Below are 25,205 nucleotides of genomic sequence, written 5' to 3'. Positions count from 1 at the left end.
GCCGCCCCTGTGTTGCAGTTTGGATGAGTCCAGTTGTTGGCTTGCCCCGTCGGGGCTGGTTCCTTCATTGTCTCTGAATCTCTGAGACTCCTTGAGATCCAGATCAGGGTTGTATTCCCCTTTGTTGCCCTGATAAGCACTAGAGACTATCCTCGGATCACCATTGGTATGGAGAATGGCATTGTTCTCTCAGTCAGGAGAAGAGCTGTTTGGCCTGGTGCCTACTGGCCACCAAAGCCATATCTGTTTGCCAAGTATCCTCCTTTGAAGTTCCCAGATCTTTGAGGTCCCATTCTTAGACCCACTCCACAGTGAGATCGCCAGTCCCATTGGGGGTTCCCTTTCTCAGATCAGTTACAAGCAACTGCTGAGCCTGTTCCCTCTGGGCTTCCAGGGTTATCCCAAATGGATCCTGGGGTTCAAGAACAGGACCCATCATTGACTCAGCAAACCACTTCTTCATCCTCTCTGGATGACTTTATTGTGCTGGGCTTTCCCTCGATGCCTGAGGACTTTAAGTCATATCAGTATCTCCTTAGGCATATGGCCACCACCGTAGGCATTCAGGCTGAATTTTCTGCTGGAGACTATGCATAAGCTGTTGCATATTGTCCAGTCATTCGCTCTAGAGAGAGAGTAGCCCTCCTGATAAATGAGGATCTCTTGGATCCTGCAAAGGCCACCTGGAGTGTTTCTGCTTCATTGCCTCCCTTGGCAAAACATGCAGTAAACGATACCTGTCCCTGTGATGGGGTGTGCCTGGCCCTTCGTGGCCTCCTGCTGGAGGCCCTGTAGTTCTTCTACACCCCATCCCAGGAAAGAGCATTGAAGGTGGGTCTTCCACCTCTGTCAACAAATACATCTGATATGTGAGATTCCCTATGGTCACCCTGGCAACTATATTCCCTATGTTATATCACAGTAACTATTTTGCTGCCCTGACCATAGGCACTGACTCTGTAGGTGCTCCGGGGCTAGAGCACCCACAGGGAAAAATTAGTGGGTGATCTACACCCACCAGCAGCCAAGCTCCTCCCCCCAGCTCCCCACTTCCTTCTCCGCCTCCTCCCCTGAGCATGTCGCATCCCCGCTCCTCTTCCTACCTCCCAGCGCTTCCTGCTCGCCACCGGCATGCTGGGAGGGAGGGGGAGAAGTGGGAACATGGCATGCTCAGGGGAGGAGACTGGGAAGGCAGGGCCAGGGCAGGGATTTGGGGAAGGAGTCGGAGTTGGGGTGGGGACTTTGGGGAAGGGGTTGGAATGGGGACGGGACAAGGGTGGAGCCAGGGGCAGAGGGGAGTCCAGCACCCACCAGTGGGAGCAGAAGTCGGCACCTATGCCCTGAGCTTTCAGGACATTTATTTCCACATAGCAATTCTGAGCCACAGGAGATTTCTCCAGTTTGTTGTGATGGACTGGCACTATCAGTACACCGTGCTCCCTTTTGGTTGGTCTTCTGTTCCTTGGGTTTTTACCAAATGTATGATTGTGATGGCAACATACCTTAGTAGGAGGGCAATTCATAACTTCTTTCCATATCTGAACAATTAGTTACTGAGGGGCAAGTCCAGAGAAGACATTCTCTCTCATGTTTAGTTCATCCTTTAGGTCTTGTCTTAAATAGTGGGAAGTCAACATTGGTTCCAACTCAAAGAATCAAAAAGAAAAGGAGGACTTGTGGCACCTTAGAGACTAACCAATTTATTAGAGCATAAGCTTTCGTGAGCTACAGCTCATTTCTTCAGATGCATATCGTGGAAACTGCAGCAGGCTTTATATATACACAGAGAATATGAAACAATACCTATTCCCACCCCACTGTCCTGCTGGTAATAGCTTATCTAAAGTGATTTCCAGCACAAATCCAGGTTTTCTCACCCTCCACCCCCCCACACAAATTCACTCTCCTGCTGGTGATAGCCCATCCAAAGTGATAACTCTTTACACAATGTGCATGACAATTAAGCTGGGCTATTTCCTGCATAAATCCAGGTTCTCACATCCCCCCCACCCCCATACACACAAACTCACTCTCCTGCTGGTAATAGCTCATCCAAACTGACCACTCTTCAAGTTAAAATCCAAGTTAAACCAGAACATCTGGGGGGGGGGGTAGGAAAAAACAAGAGGAAACAGGCTACCTTGCATAATGACTTAGCCACTCCAAGTCTCTATTTAAGCCTAAATTAATAGTATCCAATTTGCAAATGAATTCCAATTCAGCAGTTTCTCGCTGGAGTCTGGATTTGAAGTTTTTTTGTTTTAAGATAGCGACCTTCATGTCTGTGATCGCGTGACCAGAGAGATTGAAGTGTTCTCCGACTGGTTTATGAATGTTATAATTCTTGACATCTGATTTGTGTCCATTTATTCTTTTACGTAGAGACTGTCCAGTTTGACCAATGTACATGGCAGAGGGGCATTGCTGGCACATGATGGCATATATCACATTGGTGGATGTGCAGGTGAACGAGCCTCTGATAGTGTGGCTGATGTTATTAGGCCCTGTGATGGTGTCCCCTGAATAGATATGTGGGCACAGTTGGCAACGGGCTTTGTTGCAAGGATAAGTTCCTGGGTTAGTGGTTCTGTTGTGTGGTATGTGGTTGTTGGTGAGTATTTGCTTCAGGTTGCGGGGCTGTCTGTAGGCAAGGACTGGCCTGTCTCCCAAGATTTGTGAGAGTGTTGGGTCATCCTTTAGGATAGGTTGTAGATCCTTAATAATGCGTTGGAGGGGTTTTAGTTGGGGGCTGAAGGTGACGGCTAGTGGCGTTCTGTTATTTTCTTTGTTAGGCCTGTCCTGTAGTAGGTAACTTCTGGGAACTCTTCTGGCTCTATCAATCTGTTTCTTTACTTCTGCAGAATCAAGTTCACTGGGGCCATTATAGACTGAGTTCGAGAGCATTTCTGCCGACTGACCAATTCCACATGGGTTCGCTGTGTATGTCTGGGAGTGCAGTTTCAACCCTCAACCACAGCGCGCGTATGGCTGCATGCACACAGGTAACCAATATGTTAGGTTGTGCCTTCGTCCTCTTCAAATGTTGCTGAAGTTGGTCTATCATCCGAACCGTCGTCCCTTGGACAGACTGGTCTGACCTGCCCTGCCAATCCTGAGCTCCTTACAGTGCTGGATGGTTCAGGGCAATGGGTGTTAGGGTGTTCCCTTCTGAATCTCCACCAACCAGGACTTTGGACACCAATGTCTCCTTAATAAGTTGGGGAGTGCATCTGGGATTGTTGAAAGTTCAAGGCCTTGATTGGAACAGGAAGCTTCTCTGCATATCAACTTTCTGGAGCTTTGTGCCAAATACAGTGCCTGTAACGCCCTTAAAGATTACATCAGGGACTAGGCAGTGCACATCCTTACCAACAGTACCACCGTGATGTATTATGTGAACAGATGTAGGAGCACTCTGCAGCATGCTGTGTCAAGACATGATAAGGGTCTGGCAGTTTTGCGCTAGGGAAAACATTACCCCTGTGGCCAATCATTTACCTTGCAGACCACTTCAGCAGAAATTTCTCCTTGAATCACGAGTGGTCTCTGAAGTCCAGCATCCTGCAGTACATCTTGACAGTTTGGGGCATATTGATGATTGGCCTGGTTTGCCTCATGAAACAATAAGAAATGCTGTCTGTTTTGCTCTAGAGGGGATCTCAGTCCAGGCTCCAACTGATGCCTTTCACCTGAGCTGGGAATCAGCACTCTGGTAAACTTTTCTTCCAATTCTGATCATCCCTCAAGTCATTCTCAAGCTGAAATGAGGAGGAATGATGTTTGGAGGCTGTCTGGCAAATCTTGCTTAATAGTAGAAAGCTTTCCACCCGAGTGTCCTGTTTGGCCAAATGGAAGCAATTCTGGATATATTGTTAGCCTGGGGAGGTCAACTGATGCTGGTTTGTATTCAGAATATCTTGGAGAACCTGCTATACCTTTAGTCTTCTGGTATTGCACTTAGTTTGTTGAGAGTGAATCTGGCAGCAATTCTGGCTGGCATCTGGCAGCAGGTCTTCCACCCATCCATGCGAAGTCAGTGGTTTTCAAACTCCATGCCAGTGAAGTTCTTGAAAGGCAACACTCATCTCCACGTGCTGGTTAAAGAACTGGTTCCTTTGTGGGACCTTAATGCTGTCTTAATGGCTCTCATGGGACTTCCATTTGAGCCTCTGGCAACTTTTCTCCCTTGTGTGTCAGAAAATTGCTTTCCCTTTGGTGGTAACATCTGCAAGGATAGTGTGAGAGTTGCAGGCTTTGATGGCAGAGCTTCCTTACATGCAATTTTCCAAAGACAAAGTAACCCTGTTGCTCTGCACCCTAAGCTTTTTATCTAAAGTGGCTTCTCGGTTTCACATGAATCAAGTTCTATATCTAGCAGTGTTTTTTCCCTCAGCTACATTCAAGCCCAGGTGAGCAGCATCTTCACACACTGGATGTCATGCAATATTTTAGCTTTTTACCTGGATAGGACTAAACATTGCCATTCATCTCATCCGCCTGTTTCATATGCGGACTGAATGAAGGGGTGAGCGCGCTCTCTTCACAGACTCTCTTTCTTTCAAGGTGGATAACTCCCTTGTATCATGACAGCATACAAAGTAGCTCAGACTATGCCTCCTCAAAAGGTGCAAGATGATTTCACAAGGGCCCCGGCAATGTCGATGGCTTTTGTAAGTGAGGTTCCTATATTGGATATTTGCAGGTCTGCCACTTGGTCCTCTGTGCATACATTTACAGACCACTATGCCATTATTACTGCATCCGGATCAGATGAAAACTTTGGGAAGGCAATCCTGCAGTCCTTGTTTAAATAGACTCAGAGCCCCACCTCCTGCTAGTATTGCTTGAGTCACCTACATGGAATACATGGCTGCATCTAGTCAAAGAAGAAAAAATGGTTACTTACCTGTATTGTAACTGTTGTTGTTTTGAGATGTGATGTAGACATGTATTCCATTCCACAATCTACCCTCTGTCTCCCCTGCCTCAGAGTCCGTACTTTTAATATTCAGTGTGAAGGAACTGAGGAGGGTCTGGGTGGTACTGCTCTCCTATAGACTGGGGAGGGGCTAGGGCCACAGGGTGCAAATGCTGCCCCTACTGGTAGGTAAAATTCTCCAGATTTGTCTGGGCGTGTGCACACTATAGAATACCCATCTGCATAACACCTTGAAGAACAAGTCACAGTACAGGTAAGTAACTGTTTTATCTTGCACCTGTTGATTTCAATAGAAAATTAATCAGGGCTTTATTTGGCTACAGTTAATATTTCCTAAAATTAAAATGTATTTTAAAAATGAATTTTGAAAAGTGTTGAAAAATACTTGGCATTGTCTGTCTGTCTGTCTTCACACACACACACACACCCCGTGGCAGTGTTGCTATTGTCCCTAAATGGTGCGAGGTTGAAAAGTTTAGTTTTAAATTGTTGCATGAAAATTTACTGTAAGCTGACTGACAAACTATTTCTAATTGCAAAACTGACACCATGAATGCACATGTCCTCTGCAGATTTTCCTTTCCAGAAAATGCAAAAATCGACAGCGAGATCCAGCACAGGATCCAGTGCGCAAGTGCTTCCTTTGGGAAATTACTCCAGTGCGTTTTCAGACCATTACCTACGGCAGGACCCCAAGATCCAGGTCTATAAGACAGTTGTTATTCCTATATTCCTTTATGGATGTGAAACCTTTCAACAGCACCTCAAGAGTCTGGAGAGGTACCCACAATGATGCCTTCGGAAGTTCCTTCACATCAAGTGGGAAGATCACTGCACTAACACCAGCATCCTCGCTGAAGCCATTTTCCCCAGCATTGAACCAATGATCCTCATGCACCAATTCTGCTGGGCTGGACATTTTGTGCGGATGCCAGAGTCTCACCTCCCAAAACAAGTCCTTTTACTCTCAGCTCACCCATGGTGGTCAAAGGAAATGCTACAAAGTGTATCAAGACAACTGATGTAGACATCACAAGCTGGGAGAGCATGCCACCAACCAACCCCAGTGGTGCCATGTCCTCCATCAGGCTGTGGCCCATTTCAAAGAGAAGTGCCTTGCCTTCAAAGCTGAAAAGAGAGAGAGAAGGATGGAAAAAGAAAACTTTCTCCCAGCTGGCAGCTAGCCCACCAGGAAATATCTGTACCTATTGAGAGCAGATCTGTGGTTCCAGGATCAGACTCCTGAGTTGTCTCAGGACCCATATATAAATCCGTGGTAGAGATCATCCTCAAATCAAGGGATTGCTGCTGATGATGCCAAGTTACTTTGTTTTAAAAACAATTTAAAAATATTTAGTTTTAGTTTCGAGGAACAAGAGATGGTAGGCCAACTCTTCCTAATTATTTCTCTTCTGGCACCTCCTGGACCTGGCTCCCACTATTTAGTCAAAGGGTTTCTTTGCTTGTCCTTGGGAGATAAAAGCAGAACCCTTCTGGAATTTCTTTGATTAGCTTTAACATTTTGTAATATAATTAGCTATAGATGTATATTGTTACATTTCTAAATATTCTGGCTATACCACTGGTGTAGCTATATCAATATTCAGCAAAGGTGCAAACAAGTTTGTAATGACTTAAACAAAATAAAAGTAGTTTGTTTAATATTATTTTGCATCAATATAGAGGTCCCCTGCCTCTCCTCCCCCAAGGTAACTATTTGATTATTCTTACTTCCTAGAGAAAGGTCCCCATCTAACGGCTGAAAGCAAGATAAGTGCTGGGAATGGGGAGGTGGAAAATGTGGGAAGGTTACTTTATACCGCTTTGTAAGAATCTTACCAGCAGAGGAAGTGGGGCTACTGATCTGCCATCTTCTGACAGGTGTGAAGTCCAAACATTTATAGTAAATATAGGGAAGCAGAGCTGACATTAAACCACTAAAGTCTGCAAAAACTTGTTAAAAACAAGTTTAGAAAACTTGACAAAACCTGACCACCTCCCGTCTTTCTATGCAATGAAAAGTCCCCCCCATTTTGTTGTCATGCTTTTCTAAATAAGGCCAAACTCCTCTCTTCCCCCCTCCCCATGCAGACTTCAGGGGAAGCCACATACATGCATCAGAGGGCAGGATTTGGCTCAATGTTTATAAAGGGCTATTCCGTTTCACATTCCTATACATACTGTCTCCCTAATCCTTCCTCAGAGACATACCTGTATTTCCTCTCTGTACTTCAAAACTTTATCATGATACTGCTGATCCTTTATTTGTTATCAATATATCTGCCTATCTTATACTGTCTGTTCATCAACAGCTCACCTGCTTACCTAAGATTACACTGAAAAAAAGCATGCTACAACAAAATCCAAATGTTCCCAGCCTGGGTGCAATTGATATACCTGAATCTCCATTTTACCAGCCTATAGAATTTGCAGTGCCTGATGCAAATCAATTTCTAGATGGACAAAACTTTTGTTGTTTAGCATTTACAGTAATCTATTTTTATACACCCATTCTTGATTATGGTTAGCAGAGACCAATATTGTTTGCAAATTTTGTGCTTTTGTTTCTTCTCCTCTTGGGTGTGAACATTTTTCTGGGAAAATACCAAACAAGGTGTCAATAAAGAATATCACAATAAAGCCAAATATGTGTACAAACTCAATTAGAAATATTAATTGAGCTTCAATGCAAAATTCTGTTCAGCTGTTATCTCAGCCTTGATAGAGTAAAATATTTGTGTAGATACAACAACACACTCTCTCATATTTGTACTAGTAAAGGTACTTCAGAGCTTTCAGGCTAGAGGGAACTGTAGGTTCAGCAAGATAGTGGGCTTTTCATATGGCTGAACTAACTAGCCAATCCAAAAAACTGACAGGCTTCTGGCAGGCTTCCTGTTTATGTACAAGTCCAGAAGATGAAAGACATTCCTGTCCATCCAAGCATAAGGTTGATGCAAGGTCTGCATGATGCACTTCAGAAAATAAGATGACAACATTTGAAATGGAGGACAGTTGAAGCCAACTACCATATTTTAAAGTCTTGTCAAGGTACTTAAATTGTAATGCTTAACTCTGGATGCCCAAGCTAATGGTTGTGTTGAACAAGTCAACATATAATGACTACTAGTATTTATGGATCGTTTCAGTATAGATTTTTTTTTTTTAAAGGAAGAAGATACCATTGCAACTCTATATACAAACAGAAAAAAAACCTATTTAAAATGTAAGATGTTTCATTTTTTGAGAGCAAAATTCTCAAACATAGCAAAGACTCCTTAAACTATAATAATAATTAATAATTTTTGGCTCTTATGGCATTTTTCATTAGTGGATCTTACAATGCTTCAAATCTTTTATATATTTATCCTTTCAGAATACCTCCGAGGGAGGAAAGTATTCCTCCATTTTATAGTTACTGACAAAGTCCCAGGTAGTCTTCAATCATCCTAAATACATGTCTTTTTAGTAGAAACATTTATAAACCAATTGTCCTCTACTTTCTCCTTATCCCCTTCCCACCCCAAAAAATTATATTTAAGTAGAAGAAGGTCAAACTTTTATTGGTGGTTCCAATGCTATAAGTGACTTATTTAATCAGAATCCTGTTGGCTTATGGTGATAAAAATTAGTTTTTAGCCTTGTGGAGTTTCCAAAGGGATTACTTTCTTTTCTCTACAAGTACATTCTTGGGAAGTCCAAATAAAAATATTGTTGTTATTTAAACATCTTTACCATATTTATGTGACTATATATTTACTATATGTACACATGAGAAAAGATGAAGGTGTTTGATACAAGTCATCCAAGACTTTTTAGCCAATATAGAAATGGTGAACTACTTCAATATAGATACAATATTATACAATATATTGTATATTCAATACAATACAATATAGAAATGGTGTGCATTTTAACAATCTTCTGATATTTTAATAGTTCCTTCTAATTTATCAAGACATTTATGTGACCATCACATTAATATTTGAGTGATCTCAAAAGGTTTCAGCTTGAAATCCTAGTTTGTATAATTGTAGAAAGATTTCTTCCTGGGCCGCAGTTTTTGGATGTATCTGAGAAGTTGTCCTTTCAGTCCAAAAGCTATTCTGTATGGTTGATGGGTCTGATATTGTCCTATTGAAACTTTGCCACTGAGTTCAACAGGGAAAAAAATCAGGCCCCTTGATGCTTTGAGAACAAAATTGTTCACTTTAAAATGTGGTTTTGTTAGCCATATGTAATACTGAATATTTTGGGGGGAGTCAGGGATAGGTGACAATTGAAAAATAAAATTGCGGTGGTCCTAAGAGAAGAAGTAAGTATTTTCAAATACTGTGTAGACTTATGACTGAGGAAGAAAGGTTAGGCAGCAATGTAAATTATTGGTCTAGCTGTAGATTTTCGAGGTAGGTAATTTTTAGAACTTCTGTGCACAGAAAATATCAAGTTGAAACATGCGATGGGAGAATTGCTATTGAAAAGGAACAGTGTATCATGCTAAATATCATGCAGATTTGACTTGAGCAAATACAATTTAAAATAAACGGAAATAATTTTCTTCTTCTGCTCACCTGCCAAGATTTAAATTCAGGGTTCGGTTTTTCTTCTACAACAGCTGATCACGTTACAAACAGTATTTTCCTGTGTCTCTTGTAGAAGATCAAAATTCATGTCAGTTTCAGTAGAAACAATTAACCTTGACCTGTGGTTCAAAGCACATTAAAAGCCCCAATTTGTTTTTTTAAAGCGTGAGGAAGAAAGTAGGAAAAAAAATTTAACCTTAAAATGCAACTGATTTAAGGACAGTAAATGGTTCCCCCTCAGCCCTTCCCCATTTCTTGCTCGTGAAAGGGACTTTGTACCTGCAAAGATGTGGCAATTTCTAACAGTGCCGATTGTCTGATGTGAAGTCTGAGAATTGAATAACTTGCTTTAGGTTTATAATCCCCTTATGCAACTCAATGATGTTGCGAATGTGTTTTGTCCTCTGATTGGTGGAAACAACTGAATGTGTGAGTGGATTATTTCTGATCTTTCTGATGTATGGCTCAATTATTAGCTGACAAGATTCTTGGGAGTAAATGTGTATCAGACAAGATTCCTCTTTTCAACCTTTGTGGTCTGATGCAGTAAGGGGCAGCTTTGATTGTATGCTCCTGTAGGTAACCAAGAAATGAGTTAACCTGCAGGGATTCTCTCCCTTTATTACTTGTCTTACCACATTTTGTTTTACCACATTTTGTTCATAAATTAAAATCTGGGTATTTCTTCCTTGTTACAGGATTTCAGCTTGCGTGTAATAGGAGATCAAAGCTAAAATATTACATATTCTCTTCATCTGCATTTACAGGCGTGGTACTGCAGAGAGACCTTAAGAACCAAGTGTGTTGGCCATTGGGGAAAGTTGGTGGGAACAAGTAACTACATAAGTTAAAGATGATTAAAAGTAGGCTTTTTATGCAAGAAAAGGGTTAAGAAGATTTCTCCTCTCCCTGGTTCTAAGGTTAGATTTCTGCGGATTAGAAAGGGGAGGATGTCCATAGATTAGCTAAGGCGGTGAGGTGATTTAGGCTACTAATAGCCCACAGATATTCTTCCTTGTGGCAATTCTACATGATTGGAACATGGTGTATACTGCAGCATTTACAGGTAAGAAATTTTACACTCTGCTGAAAGAGACAAATTGTACAGCATAGATGCATTTCTCACCTGCAACTGTGAAATTTGTTTTTGATGTCGTTGCTGTGACATAATTCTAGGTAAACCAATTTAAATGTCTTTAAAATATCTGGCTTGTACCAATGGGACCCTAATTAAACTTGTGACATCTGTTTAGTTCTTTGCCTGCTAGCTAAAGATTTGACGTTGGAAACTTGTGTAGGGGAAAAGTTATTCCTTAATAAAAATAGGATCATGTGATTTTTGTTAACAGAATTTTGTTGACTTCAACAAATGCATTTTTTCCAAAACTTCAGAAGGCATTATGATACTGACAGGTTCTACCCAGTAGAATGAGTAATTATTCTGCTAGTAAAGATCCAGATTAATTTTCTAACTGCTTTTATTGCTATTGTGTGTAATGTAATAGACTGGTCAAATATCCCTTGCTTTGCATTTGTTTTTTAAAACTTTTTTAATATCTCATTCTTATGATGAATGATTTTGCCATGTGTGTCAATGAGTTAATTTTCATACTTTATTATACGTCAGCCAGCATGTGTTTAAGCAATAAACATGAACTAACTGTGGCTGATCTGTGTACCCAAGGCCAAATTATCAGCTGAAAGAGAGTATGATGACTGCTTCACAGAACTCCACGTGCACTGTAAATCGTAATTTCCTTATGTAATACTCTACCTAATCGGCAGACTCTTTGACAGTGGAACTGTCCCGATATAAACAATATTACATACATGTAGTGGCGGTAGTAGGAAATTGCTCAGGAGGGAAGTAGAAGTCAACATGTAACTGAATGTAGATCAGTGCAAATAATGTGCAAATATTTTGTTACATTAGCAACTTTAGCATGTGGACATCAATACCGTGGCACCATGGAATAACTTCAAGAACAGATCTCAATATTTACTCTTTTGATGTCAAAAACAGGGTAGAGTAAATCCAAAATTTTATATATATAAAAACCGTAATATTATCTTTGACCAGTAGATCTCAAAGCAGTTTACAAAGTCAGGGAAGTATGCTATCCTCATTGCATCAATGGGAAAACTGAGGCATAGCAATCAAGTGACTTTTCCAGTTTTAGTTTGTTGTTTAACAAAGCATTAGAAACTTTTGAGAAGGGCAGGTCAGTGGAAGCACGTTGTATCTGTTCTCGGGCATATACACTGCCTGCTTAACACCTTAAATTTCACCTGGAAGTGAATAATTACAGCTGGTTGAATATTCATCAAACAATTCATTAATTTTTTCAGTTAAGGTTTTTGCATTTTTTCACGCTGCCCTAGTACTAATTTGTAATCTACAAAGAGCTAAATTATCTAGGTCCTGGTAATCTTATAGATTGGCTCATCTTCTTCCTCTATATTCTGCCACATCAGTGCTCAGTAGCATCACTGATATTGCAAGGCAGCTTGCAGGAGATGTAGGCAGGATTTTCTGAATGTCTGGACTTCATCTCTGGCATTTGTTCTCAGTAGAAATTCATCCGAGTTCAAATCTGGCCATGTTCAGAAAGCTCTGTAAATTTGCACCCATGTGACTAATGGTAGGTATTAGAATTTCCCTTGGAATTAATTCCCTGCCAGTATTTGTTCTTGGTAGTTGGCTCAATAGATGCAGGAGTTCTGCATCCTGCTGTTGAAGAAATGTGCTTTTTCATCCAAACTTTGTGGTGTACCCAGATACTATGGTGATGCATACTTCTTAAAATGTGTGTAATGTATATACACTTTTATGCTTTTGGGAACAGTGCTACATTGGTAGGGAGATAAGCCAAATATTCTAGTAGTTCTTTGCCATCTAATTTATTATGATCCTGGGTTGAGGAGACTCTCTGGGCTGTGACACCTGTAGAATACATGATCATATCAGTGCTAGAACAGATTGGCAGAGTCCCACCTGCTAATCCAGAGGAGGGCAAACTGTGGCCCGTGGGCCATATCTGGGCCTGTCAGGGTTTTCAGTCCAGCCCGTGGGATTGCCAGCCCCGTAGCACAGTGGGGCTAAGGCAGGCTCCCTGCCTGCCCTGGCCTTGCGCCACTCCCAGAAGCACTGCCCTGGCCTGTAGGCACCACCCCCTGCATCTCCCATTGGCTGGGAACGGGGAACCGCAGCCAATCAGAGTTTGGGTATGGTACCTGAAGGTCAGGGCAGCATGCGGCGGAGCTGCCTGCCCAACCCCACCCCCATGAGCCACTGCTGGACACGCTCGCTATTTCCGGGAGCGGCGTGGGGCCAGGGCAGGCAGGGAGCCTGCCTTAGCCCCACTGCGCGACGCTGCCACCCCAGAGCTGCTCAAGCTAAGTGGCGCCAGGCCAGAGCCCGCACCCCCAAACCGCTCCTGCACCCTAACCCCATGCCCTGCACCCCAACCCCCTCCTGCACCTGAGCCCCCTGCTGCACCCCAACCCCTTGCCCTGAGCTCCCTAGCCCCCTGTTGTGCCCTGCCACACCCCAACCCCCTGCCCTGAGCGCCCTGCCACACCCCACACCCCCCTTGCACAGTGCACCCCCTCCCACACCCCACACTCTCTCCTGCCCCCCAACCTCCTGCCCCAGCCCTACATTCATGGCCCTGCATATAAATTCTCCAAATAGATATTGCCCTTGGGCCAAAAAGTTTGTCCACCCGTGTGCTAATCCCTGTAGAAGATATCATCATAATTATCCTCCTTTCCCTAGTAGCTACCTGGGTAGGCCATGTGGTTGGATGAGTCTTGCTTGCTGCTGCTTTTTAACGGCCTGTCTTGGATCAAGGGATGTGTCTGTCCCTTAGTGGTTCCTGATTATCTTTCACCACTAGCATCTACTAAAGTCAGGCTTCATGGGTCTCACAAGTTGAAAGATCCTCTGCTTTGGCTTAGTGCCTCATACCCTGGAACAACCCTGAGGTATGTGAGTATTCACTGTAGCCACACTCTTTGCAAATTGCCACCTTTTAACCTATGAAGTGAACCTTGTGAGAAAGAGAGGAATCTGAGTGGCTGATGGAAACTTTTGATATTTAGATGCCTTCTCTTTCAAAGTAAAGTAGGAAACCTACAGTTAGAAGGTAAAAGGGCCCAGAAATCTGTAACTGGTTTTTGTCTATTGACATTCACATCTGGTATCTGACAGCTGCACAAGAGTTCCCACTCAGCTGCTGGCTACCAACAGGCAACAGCTTTCCCAACCCAAGTTTCATGGAAACTGAGGTCAGTGACCATAAGGCGAAAGGCAAGTTCAGAATTAGGTAACATGTACAGCACTTACTTTCAGACCAATCCCACATCCATTCTCAATTAAAACAAATGGTCTGTAAACAGGAGCTATGCATTAGTTTAATGGACAAAGGAGTAAGGGATCTGCCAGAAATTGTAAAGAGACACTGCTCTCAAAAGTCATTATCCCTCCAGAAATGCGCCTGAGCTTTATTTGCGGCATGACTTAGAATCATAGAATATCAGGGTTGGAAGGGACCCCAGAAAGTCATCTAGTCCAACCCCCTGCTCAAAGCAGGACCAATTCCCAGTTAAATCATCCCAGCCAGGGCTTTGTCAAGCCTGACCTTAAAAACCTCTAAGGAAGGAGATTCTACCACCTCCCTAGGTAACGCATTCCAGTGTTTCACCACCCTCTTAGTGAAAAAGTTTTTCCTAATATCCAATCTAAACCTCCCCCGCTGCAACTTGAGACCATTACTCCTCGTTCTGTCATCTGCTACCATTGAGAACAGTCTAGAGCCATCCTCTTTGGAACCCCCTTTCAGGTAGTTGAAAGCAGCTATCAAATCCCCCCTCATTCTTCTCTTCTGCAGGCTAAACAATCCCAGCTCCCTCAGCCTCTTCTCATAAGTCATGTGTTCCAGTCCCCTAATCATTTTTGTTGCCCTTCGCTGGACTCTCTCCAATTTATCCACATCCTTCTTGAAGTGTGGGGCCCAAAACTGGACACAGTACTCCAGATGAGGCCTCACCAATGTCGAATAGAGGGGAACGATCACGTCCCTCGATCTGCTCGCTATGCCCCTACTTATACATCCCAAAATGCCATTGGCCTTCTTGGCAACAAGGGCACACTGCTGACTCATATCCAGCTTCTCGTCCACTGTCACCCCTAGGTCCTTTTCCGCAGAACTGCTGCCTAGCCATTCGGTCCCTAGTCTGTAGCTGTGCATTGGGTTCTTCCGTCCTAAGTGCAGGACCCTGCACTTATCCTTATTGAACCTCATCAGATTTCTTTTGGCCCAATCCTCCAATTTGTCTAGGTCTTTCTGTATCCTATCCCTCCCCTCCAGCGTATCTACCACTCCTCCCAGTTTAGTATCATCCGCAAATTTGCTGAGAGTGCAATCCACACCATCCTCCAGATCATTTATGAAGATATTGAACAAAACCGGCCCCAGGACCGACCCTTGGGGTACTCCACTTGATACCAGCTGCCAACTAGATATGGAGCCATTGATCACTACCCGTTGAGCCCGACAATCTAGCCAGCTTTCTACCCACCTTGTAGTGCATTCATCCAGCCCATACTTCCTTAACTTGCTGACAAGAATACTGTGGGAGACCGTGTCAAAAGCTTTGCTAAAGTCAAGAAACAATACATCCACTGCTTTCCCTTCATCCACAGAACCAGTAATATCATAAAAGGCGATTAGATTAGTCAGGCATGACCTTCCCTTGGTGAATCCATGCTGGCTGTTCCTGATCACTTTCCTCTCATACTTAATTATTTGACAATTATTTACTGTAGTGAAATGTAGCTGCCCAGTGGGAAACCTGTAAAATATGCCTCAGATAGCTACAAATGTGGGTTTTCTTGGTTTGGGTGCCATATCTATTGTGTATACTTCACCTTAGCTGAGAAATACTCAAACTTGAGTTTCCCTTCAGGAGCCAAATATTGATATCAATATTTCTTGCACAAGAGAATTCCCTGTAGGTTGTAAGGAGTACGTAATTGGGCCTTTCATTGAGATGCAGTATTTTTCAACTTGCTTGTATCATAAGAGGATATAATCACGTAGCTCTGCTCCCTTATGCATTGGGCAATACATCAGCATGCAAGTTTGGCTGGTGACTACAATAGTCAAGAAAATAGAGGCAGAGGGATCAGAATTCTGGTGGGAATTTCAATGCGATTATCACAGCTGAAAAGGTTTTGTTTTGGTTTTTGGTTTTTTTGTTTTGGTTTTTGTTTTAGTTTAGACTTCAATAAAGAGAAATAAAAGGTACTCTTATTGGACCTAATACAAGAAGGCAGAAAACTTGAACTACTTCCAAGACTCCCCCAAAACTCTCTTCCTGACCAAGGCTTCTGGGAAAACTTATAATGAAGGTGATATTGTGCATTGTAACATTTTTGTTCTGCTTCCTTTTAGGGTTTATATTTTACCTTACCACATGTGTGTTCTCAGAATCCCCTGTCTACTCCATGGGACATGTAGTGAGAAACCCCATTGTTTGAGACTTTAAATGTGGATTGGACAAAATATGGAAAAGTACAATCAGGAATGAATCCTAGCCTTAACAGTTTGGTCTTTATTGTTTATGAATTGTATAGTTTGAAAAGTGCTTTGAGATCCCTGAGGATGGAAGACTGGCTCTATAAAAATACGTCATTATTTTTTGTCTCGTATTCACCAGCTACCACAAAATTTATATATGTGGTAACAAATACATGGAGATGAGCATGGTCATCCTACATAACTTTAAAACTTTTAGACTACTCAAAATGAAATTTTGCAGTGTAGCTTCAACTTCTCAATGTAAACCGCAGTTCCCAGAAAGCCTGTGTGTGATAAAGGGATTTTTTTAAACCAAGAAAATCTCTTCTCAGATGGGGTATGGATGTCTTATCAGTATAATCTTAAAAATAAATTGCACTCAAGTCTGGCTCCACATTCCCAGTTCAGAGCTGTTGAGACATATCTCCACTTCTTCAATGTCTGAATAGTTATCAAGCTACAAATGGTTTAGGACTAGTTTTTCACAATAAGAAATGAATTGGACTTCTCCACACAGACTATAGGGGTACGTTTACAGAAACATTGCCTCCCCTTCTGTGGGTGCAGTTTGCACTTGCATTTTGGAACCAGTCTGAACAGTTGCACCTAAACGGCAAATATATCACAAAATCCTGCAGTTAGTAATGTGTTTTCAGTATGACTGAAATGAATGGAAGCTAGGAGTCCTCCTATCCTGAATTCATTTACTCCTTCATATAGCATTTTCTTTCCTTCACTCTGCCACCCTGCAATAAAGGATTTCTGCATTGCTCTTTCTAATGGCTCAGTAGTTTAGGAAGCAGGTATTTAATGATCTGTCTTACATAGCCTCCTTGGTTTAAATCCCAGCATTAGGCAGATCAGCTCTGCTTAACAAAGGGGAAGACAGACTCTTAAAGGAACAGATTCAAAGTTATTGAGGAACATTAAATACCGGCACCTACAAGATACAGGGGGGAAAACCTCTGCATGTATAAAATGTATGAATAATAGTTCGAGTCATTAGAGGAAATGAAGTAGAAACTGCTCAGATTATTGTTGGGGTAGGAAAATCACACTGTGCTGGGGGAAGCCTGGGTTATGTTTTTTTTAAAAAAAAAAAAACAATAAGGCATGTTTTCAAAGACTATTCTTTACCATCTCTTGGAATAGAATTATACAAGCAGTACACGAGAACCTACCAGATCCCCAAACGTTTAAAATGGTACTTTTCTTTGCTCCCTTATGGGGCAAATTTGTGGTGAATAGGGTATATTCAATAGTACGTTGATTAAACCATAATCGGGTATCTCTTCTGAATTCTCTCCCTGATCCCAGCTGCCTTTTCAAGATAGGGCATGACCCAAGAGAAGAAGTACCTTTCAAAAATAGGCACTAAGAAGTGCAGTAAAAGTGACAGTAATTCCTTCTGCTTTTATAAGCAGATCATGATAATAAATCTCTTGGTGTACCTTATAAATTTCCCATCCACAGTAGTGGGAAAATGGCTGCCTTCTTGCCTTGGTAATCCAGGAGATAAACTGCAGTATATCTAAAACAGGTTGGTATGGTATTTACTACTTGTACATTAGTATTGTTATTGGTTCCCTTGCTCAAATGTTTTGTGTTGCAATTCATTAATGTTTGTGAGAGGCATTACCTTTGGATTGAGCTATAACATAGGAATTTCTCAGTGGAAGGGTTTTCTTCAATGTTAATTTTATAATTGTAATCTTGGCTATACCTTGAAACCTTACGCAGAACACTGTTGAAGACACAGATCATATTAGGGTCCAGGAGACACACTAGGTTGATACAGATCTTTTACTTTTGGAGACCTAGGTTTCAAATCTGATAGATTGCATGTGACTGAATGTGGTGTGTTCATCCTGTTCCTTCAGATTCATGAATGGCACTGAGCTGCTGGAAATGAAAAACTGAACATAAAACTTCAGTTTTCTCTAGAATAGATGATTCACTCTTCCGCCACTGTAAAATACCAGTTCTAAAAATCCTTGATCCAGTCTCCCTATAGCAACAATTGCTAAAAGAAATGGAATGGAGAGTTTCCTCTGATTTCAGTCTGGGTGTGTTGTCCATTGTGTCTAATCATTAATTTAAAATGTAATCATTTGACAGATTTCATTTGCCCATATGTTGTGTACTTAAAAAAAAGTTTAAAGAACTTGTTTAAGTTGCAAGCATTTTTGAATGCCATGATTCATGCTGCTGTGGAAAGTATTAGTGTTTCCATAATCAAACACCATTTTCAGGTTTTATATCATGGGCTGCCCTAAAGAGAGGAAAATTTTGCCTTTGATTACTAAATAATTTTAATTTTAATGTCTTCGTTTTTCCATACAGAAAGTATAGGCAAGTCTAGATTATTTTGCAAATACTCAGATAAGACTGTTTAGACCCCAGTCTTGCAAACACTGCTGCACATGCTTAACTTTACTCTTGCCATCAATTCTAGTGATGTCACCTGGGTACAGCTGAGCATGTTTATAAGTGTTTTCAGGATCAGGATCTTAGTTCTCGAAGGCAAAGTTGCTAAGTTTTTAGGCGTGACTGCTGTATTAAGCTGCCCATAAAAATGTAAATTGGGCTTAATGTTATCATAGAGATTGTTGGAAGGAATTTTTTGAGAAATTGAGGAAAAAATTAGTGTTTTTATGAGTGAAAACAAAAAATGGAATTTATTGGTTTTTAATGCTGTTTTTGGTGTACGCTTTACATTTCATAATTTTATACCTAAAATTTTAGAGGGATACTGTAAGGCTGTTCATACAGTAAGTTTGATGAAAGCCTATATTAATAGCAGTGTTTGTAATTTTAATGAAATTGAAAATCACTTTGGATTTAAATGGCTTCTTTCCCTTGCTCACTGTAGCATTGAACTAGTGCATGAGAACTAGGGTGTGGTAGCGATAAGCCTACTTTTATTGTCCAAGATGAAAGAAATACCAAGAAGTCAATACCTTGGAATGCCTGGCAAAGTCTGGAATACCAGAGCAACTTGGAGGCAATTAAACTCTTTATACGAAGACGTCTTTGCAGATTCTGGCCCTGTTAGTGGTAGGAAAGCAAATCTGATTTTCCAAGTTCTTTCAATATGAATAGTCTAACGTATTAGTAATAGGTCAAGAAATTTGGTTTATTTTTAAATATGACTCTTAACTTGACGGTTCCTGTAGACTGAAAAACGGGCTATTCATTTTTATTTTCAGATACCTTGGGGGAAACAAATTACAGCTGTCCATGGTGGTGCATTTAAAAATGTGGCGTATGGCATGCTTTCACACGGGTGACTTGTTTTTGAGGGGGCAGTGGAAACTTCATAATTTAAATACAGTGGCTTAGTGTAATACTGTAATGCAGATTTTGAGTTCATAGACACTCCTTGAAAACATGCAACTTAAACCCTCCCCTCCCACTGCAAGGAGCCAGTATAGTTCAGTCATATCTAAACTGAGTTTTGTAAAATGTGGATGTACCCAAAAAACTATAACAGCTTTATGGCAAATGGGGCAAACTCTTCAAAGTATTGCTAATTATGAATTCACATAAGACTACCACTAAATCTACAATTACTTTTGACTATGGATTCCCAAATTTTTGTCCCGCTAAGAGCCACATTAGCAACTTACCATGAATTGGAGGGCTGTATGTGAGGCGTAAACAGATTTGAGCCGTACTGTCTGAGTGATGCCTTGTTTAATACGGTGGTAAAATTCGAACAGTTAATGGTTTGACCAGATAAGCCTTTCCCATTAACTGCTGATAATATTAAATGTGGTCTTGCACCAAGATGTGCTACAAGCAGCCAGAGACTCTTTTGATCAAGGTAAAGAAATGCACCTTAGCAGAAGCATCCCATGGAGAATACATCTACTTACTAATTTAAATATAGCCATGGACTACTTTTGACCTGTAGGCTGCCCATTGAGCACCAGGGCTTTGTGCACCATATTCTTCTGCTCTGTTTAAATTAGAGATGAACAAGGCTAAAAGCATTTTAATTTGAATTCCACCCTAACCTTTAGCAGTCGACATGGACTCAAACTGAGATGCAAGTCCTGCCAGTTTGGTTTTCTCGGCCCATATCTAATTTAAACTGGTCGTGATCTTGTTTTGTGACATTTGAATCTGAAACACTATTTTCATCCCCCATTGTATTTTTGTTCTACTTTCTTTCTTACAAATCGAAAGTTATTCCAACATGCTCATTCTTTGTTTCCCAGTTCGGAGTCTGTTTTGTGAAACATTGCTGCTGTGAATGATCCATTCAGAGAAACAAGGAGAATCTCCTAGAAGGAAGGAGAAGATGGAGATGCTTGCAGTACATGGCCAGGAAACCGGTACAGCACATAACTCTTGTGTTTCTTTTTCAAAACAAGAAAGAACATGCAGATTTTCTTATCAAGTCAGCAGATATTTTAAAATATTACTGATAGTATATATCACAAGACTAAATTCCAAGCAAGAACAGGATTTTTGATTCTTTATATAGTACCAGACAGGTGTGAGTCAGGCTTTACAGGCACAATTGAGGTAAGGGCTTAAATTTTTATAAGTGAGTAGTGAATTTGGGAAGCCTGCTTTTAAATGCCTTAAAAGAGTCTGATTTTTTTTTCAGAAAGCGCTGAGCACCTTCCCTCCAAATCAGGCACCTGTTTAAAATTTCTCAAATTGAGCATCCAAAATCACTAGTGTTTCCCAATAATGTAGGTCAAAGTCCGTACCTCAAAAAGCTGACACTCTCTAAGGCACTGATTTGGCAAACAAGCACCTGAATAATTTTATTTTGAAGTCAGTTAATTTAAAGCTAAGCACAGGCATAAGGCTCAAGGCCTAAAGTGATAGCAAAACCAAAATGAACTGTCAATAAATGTAGAGAGGCTGTGGACAGGAGGGCAGGAAACAAAAGAAGAGATGTAGTCTTTGTCTGGCGTAACTATCTGCAGTGGCCCAAGCTGACTGTATTGTAGCTAGGTTGTTTTTTTTTTTAATATAAATTTTATGTGAGGGAATGATCAGTCGGGTGGAAGAATTGAGGTTTTATGAGACATTTGAATGAGAAGGAACTTGTTTGGTGCACTAGATCAGGGAGATATTTGCAAGCATAAAGGCAGCACAGAAAAAAGCACAAAAAGGGTGTAGCGTAGAGAGAGTGCGAGAGCGAGCGAGCATGGAGCACGGGGCCTGGTGCAAGACTTGAGGCCTGAACCACAGTCAGCAAATCCAGGCTAAGCTGTGAACCAAAGTCAGGCCATGTATTAAAAGCAGGTGCTTACACGTTCGCAGTCTGATACATAAACTTGGCAAGGGTACTGCTAGCGTTGCTAAAACACAGGCACTCCTAAGAAGTACCTGGCACTGGGTATGTACGTGAACACCTTCCAAAAGATGAGCCCAGGTACACCCTCACCTAGCGCAAAATAAGAGGGTTTGATAGAAGTGATGAAGAGGGATGTTTTGCCCGAGACATCAGGAGCAAGGTACAAGGGGAGGTAACAAGCAGATGTCATGAAACCCATAAGGTAGTAAGTAAGTTTTGTCTCAGTCGATAAATGTTGGGGTACCTCACCTTAATTCTTTGTGCAGACGAGGTAACAGAAGAGACTCCCACAGCTGACTGAGCCACTCCTTACCACTCCTAACCATGTGTTAGTGTACCTGTAACCACAGAGACAGGGAGCCGGTATGTGTCTTGAGCGCAATAAACTTGGCCAAGTGCCTTTGTCACCGAACTGAGCCTGTGGTCTTTCTTACGTGTAACATCAAGGTCTGCTAAGTTAGCAGGCTGCACTCTCTTCCAATGCTGATAACACCGGAGCTCCAAGAAGAGAAGCTGTCATAAATGTAAAGGGAAGGGTAAACACCTTTAAAATCCCTCCTGGCCAGAGGAAAAACCCTTTCACCTGTAAAGGGTTAAGAAGCTAGGATAACCTCGCTGGCACCTGACCAAAATGACCAATGAGGAGACAAGATGCTTTCAAAGCTGGAGGGGGGAGAAACAAAGGTTCTCTCTGTCTGGGTGATGCTTTTGCCGGGAACAGAAAATGAAAGGAGTCTTAGAACTTAGTAAGTAATCTAGCTAGATAGGTGTTAGATTCTGTTTTGTTTAAATGGCTGATAAAATAAGCTGTGGTGAATGGAATGTATATTCCTATTTTTGTGTCTTTTTGTAACTTAAAGTTTTGCCTAGAGGGATTCCCTATGTTTTGAATCTGTTTACCCTGTAAGGTATTTACCATCCTGATTTTACAGAGGTGATTCTTTTACTTTTTCTTCAATTAAAATTCTTCTTTTAAGAACCTGATTGCTTTTTCATTGTTCTTAAGATCCAAGGGTTTGGATCTGTGTTCACCAATGCAAATTGGTGAGGATTTTCTCCAGGAAAGGGGGTGTAGGGTTTGGGAGGATTTTGGGGGGAAAGACGTTTCCAAGCGGGCTCTTTCCCTGTTATATATTTGTTAGATGCTTGGTGGTGGCAGCAATAAAGTCCAAGGGCAAAAGGTAAAATAGTTTGTACCTTGGGGAAGTTTTAACCTAAGCTGGTAAAAATAAGCTTAGGGGGTTTTCATCTAGGTCCCCATATCTGTACCCTAGAGTTCAGAGTGGGGAAGGAACCTTGACAGAAGCACTGAGCATCTGTAACAGCTTAGTAGCCTGGACAGTGTTACTGTGGCAACGACATTCCAGCCTTCAGCGCTTAACAACAAAGGGGAGTGAAAGAAGGAAATGAAGAGAATATGTTGTCCCTTGACTGGTTTTACTAGTGAGATGCTTGACTTGAGGCAGGACGGAGAAGCATAGTCACCCCATGGAAGCACAAAAAAGGAAGAGAGGAAATAATAGAAAGTGTTGAAAATCGGAGTGTATTTGGGGGTGAGGGAGCAGATCAGTTTTATTTGGCCTGTGTCAGAAAATCATCTAGGAGCAGATTTACAAAGGTATTTAGGCACTTGAAGATGCAGCTTGGTGCCTAGTGGGATTTACAAAGTGCCTCAGTGAATTAGATGCATAGGTCCTATTGACTTTCAATGGGAGTTAGCCACATATCCTCAGACTTTCATATGTTAATATTTTCAGTTTTCTCATATTTCCTGGGCAGAGCATAGGACTTTAGAAATGATCCAATACTGCTGGAAAAATCTAGTTTCCTGTTGCATATAGGCCTGATTTTGAATAATGGTCATAAACTGATAAGGGCCAAAAGTCTTATGCCTCCTTCAGATTCTAAATAGGTCTAGATTTCCATTGTGTCTGCACACTATTCCTGTTCTCTTTATGTAGGGGAAATGGTGGTGTTTCTGATAAGAATGACTCTTTCCCCATTCCCAGCAGGTAAAGTACAGGATGGCTGATAGTGGTACAGATTTATTAACTGAACTATCAGGTCAGACTGGAATGTGCATCATTATTATATATTAGATAGCCCTTGAGATGTGGTTGGCACTTTCCGCTGTTGAGAAGAGATACAAACCCTGCCCCCAAAAGAGTTTACAATCTAAAAGAAATCCCTAAAACATGGGCAAGGCAGAGTTACTACAGTACATGGTTGGAATAAATGTCAACTTGGATTCAAACTTAGTAGGTGTGGAATGCCTATGGGGAATATGTTTCTCTGATCAGTGGACAATTGCTTGCCCTGCACAAATACAGCTGATAAGAAGGTATGTACCATAGAGCTGAGGACAGGGAGCCTTTTCTTAAGGAATTACCAGTTGGGTATCTGGGACACATTATAAGGGAATGTAAATTCAAATGAATTACCTTCTCAGAGGTCTGGGCCAATACTTGGCTTTTTTGTTCAGCTGTTGGTGCTGAAATGCACTGCACTTCCTTGTTTCTTGGGCTCACGTTTATCTCATGTTCTGACTCTAGTGTTACAAGAATTGAGTCTGTTCTGTAAAAGAGATGTCAATGGAGTTGGAGTGTTATACGACCTGCTCAGATCTCCCTGGCTGCAAGCTCTCCTAAAGGTAAAGTCCTCTTTGTCTGCAAGGTCAGTCTTCCTTAGAGAAGAAGGGGAGGGATAGCTCAGTGGTTTGAGCATTGGCCTGCTAAACCCAGGGTTGTGAGTTCAATCTTTGAGGGGGCCATTTAGGGATTTTGGGCAAAAATTGGGGATTGGTCCTGTTTTGAGCAGGGGGTTGGACTAGATGACCTCCTTGAGGTCCCTTCCAACCCTGATATTCTATGATTCTATGAACAATATGTCCAACTGGCATCTGCCTCAATGTGCCATGCGGAGATTGTAGGTTAATTCAGATACTTCTAATTAAGGTGGAAAATCCCAGTGTACCTGGCTAATTGGGTAATACCATGCAATCACAGGGAGATTTAAGATTGGCTGCAGGTGGTGATCTGTACCCCAGTTGTAAAATGGGGGTGATGTCCTGTTTTGTACAAATGAATGAATGAAAAGTGCTATATGAGGGTGAAATATTATTTACTATTGATTGCATTGGTGTGATGTATAATCAAGGGCTGTACTTTAGCATCAGACTAAACTGGGAAGGAAATTTTTCCTGTTAGACAAAATAGTTCAAAAAACTAAGTTAAACATTTTAGCAGGAAAGTAACTTAAGGTCTGTAAACAGGTCCAATGTTAATAAAACAAAAATAAAAAAAACCTTCCAGGTCACTGGTCACCAACCTAGAGGATTTCCCAGTCGATTGCGATCTCTGGCAGCGCAGCGTGGCTGCCACTAAGGCAGACTCCCTACCCAACGCCGCTCCCAGAAGCAGCTGGCGTGGCCCCACGGGTGTGGGGGAGCAGGGGTCTTCTTCTGTGCGCTGCTCCTGCCTGCAAGCACCACCACCACAGCTTCCATTGGCTGGGAGAGCTGCAGGGGGGGTGCTTGCAGAGAGGGGCAGCGCACGGAGCCACGTGTCTTCCCCTCTCTACCCCCCCGGGGCATGTTGGCCCCTTCTGGGAGCAGTGTGGAGCCAGGGTAGGCAGGGAGCCTGCCTCAGTCTTGCTGCACCCGCCACCGTAAGTGCTGCACTGCTGGATGTAAGTGCTGCCTGGCGGAAGGCTGCACCCCAGCCCTGAGCCCCCTCCTGGAGCCAGCACCCTGTACCCCCTCCTGCACCCCAATACTCTGC

The 25,205-nt window shown here is 42.0% G+C and overlaps 1 protein-coding gene across 1 annotated transcript in view; it reads left to right on the top strand.

Annotated features, from left to right (window-relative positions):
• MPP4 (MAGUK p55 scaffold protein 4) overlaps positions 1 to 25,205 on the top strand; it is a 57,453-nt gene that overhangs the window by 2,367 nt on the left and 29,881 nt on the right. The window contains exons 2-3 of the mRNA XM_073306434.1: positions 20,330 to 20,446; positions 23,979 to 24,076. Coding sequence (XP_073162535.1) covers positions 20,365 to 20,446; positions 23,979 to 24,076 — 180 coding nt within the window. The 5' untranslated portion in view covers positions 20,330 to 20,364. The remainder of the gene's footprint in view (positions 1 to 20,329; positions 20,447 to 23,978; positions 24,077 to 25,205) is intronic.

The sequence above is a fragment of the Lepidochelys kempii genome, chromosome 11 (assembly GCF_965140265.1).
Source record: "Lepidochelys kempii isolate rLepKem1 chromosome 11, rLepKem1.hap2, whole genome shotgun sequence".
NCBI classification, from domain to species: Eukaryota; Metazoa; Chordata; order Testudines; family Cheloniidae; genus Lepidochelys; species Lepidochelys kempii.
The sequence above is the reverse complement of the archived record's forward strand: the minus strand, read 5'-3'. Positions and strand labels throughout refer to the sequence as shown.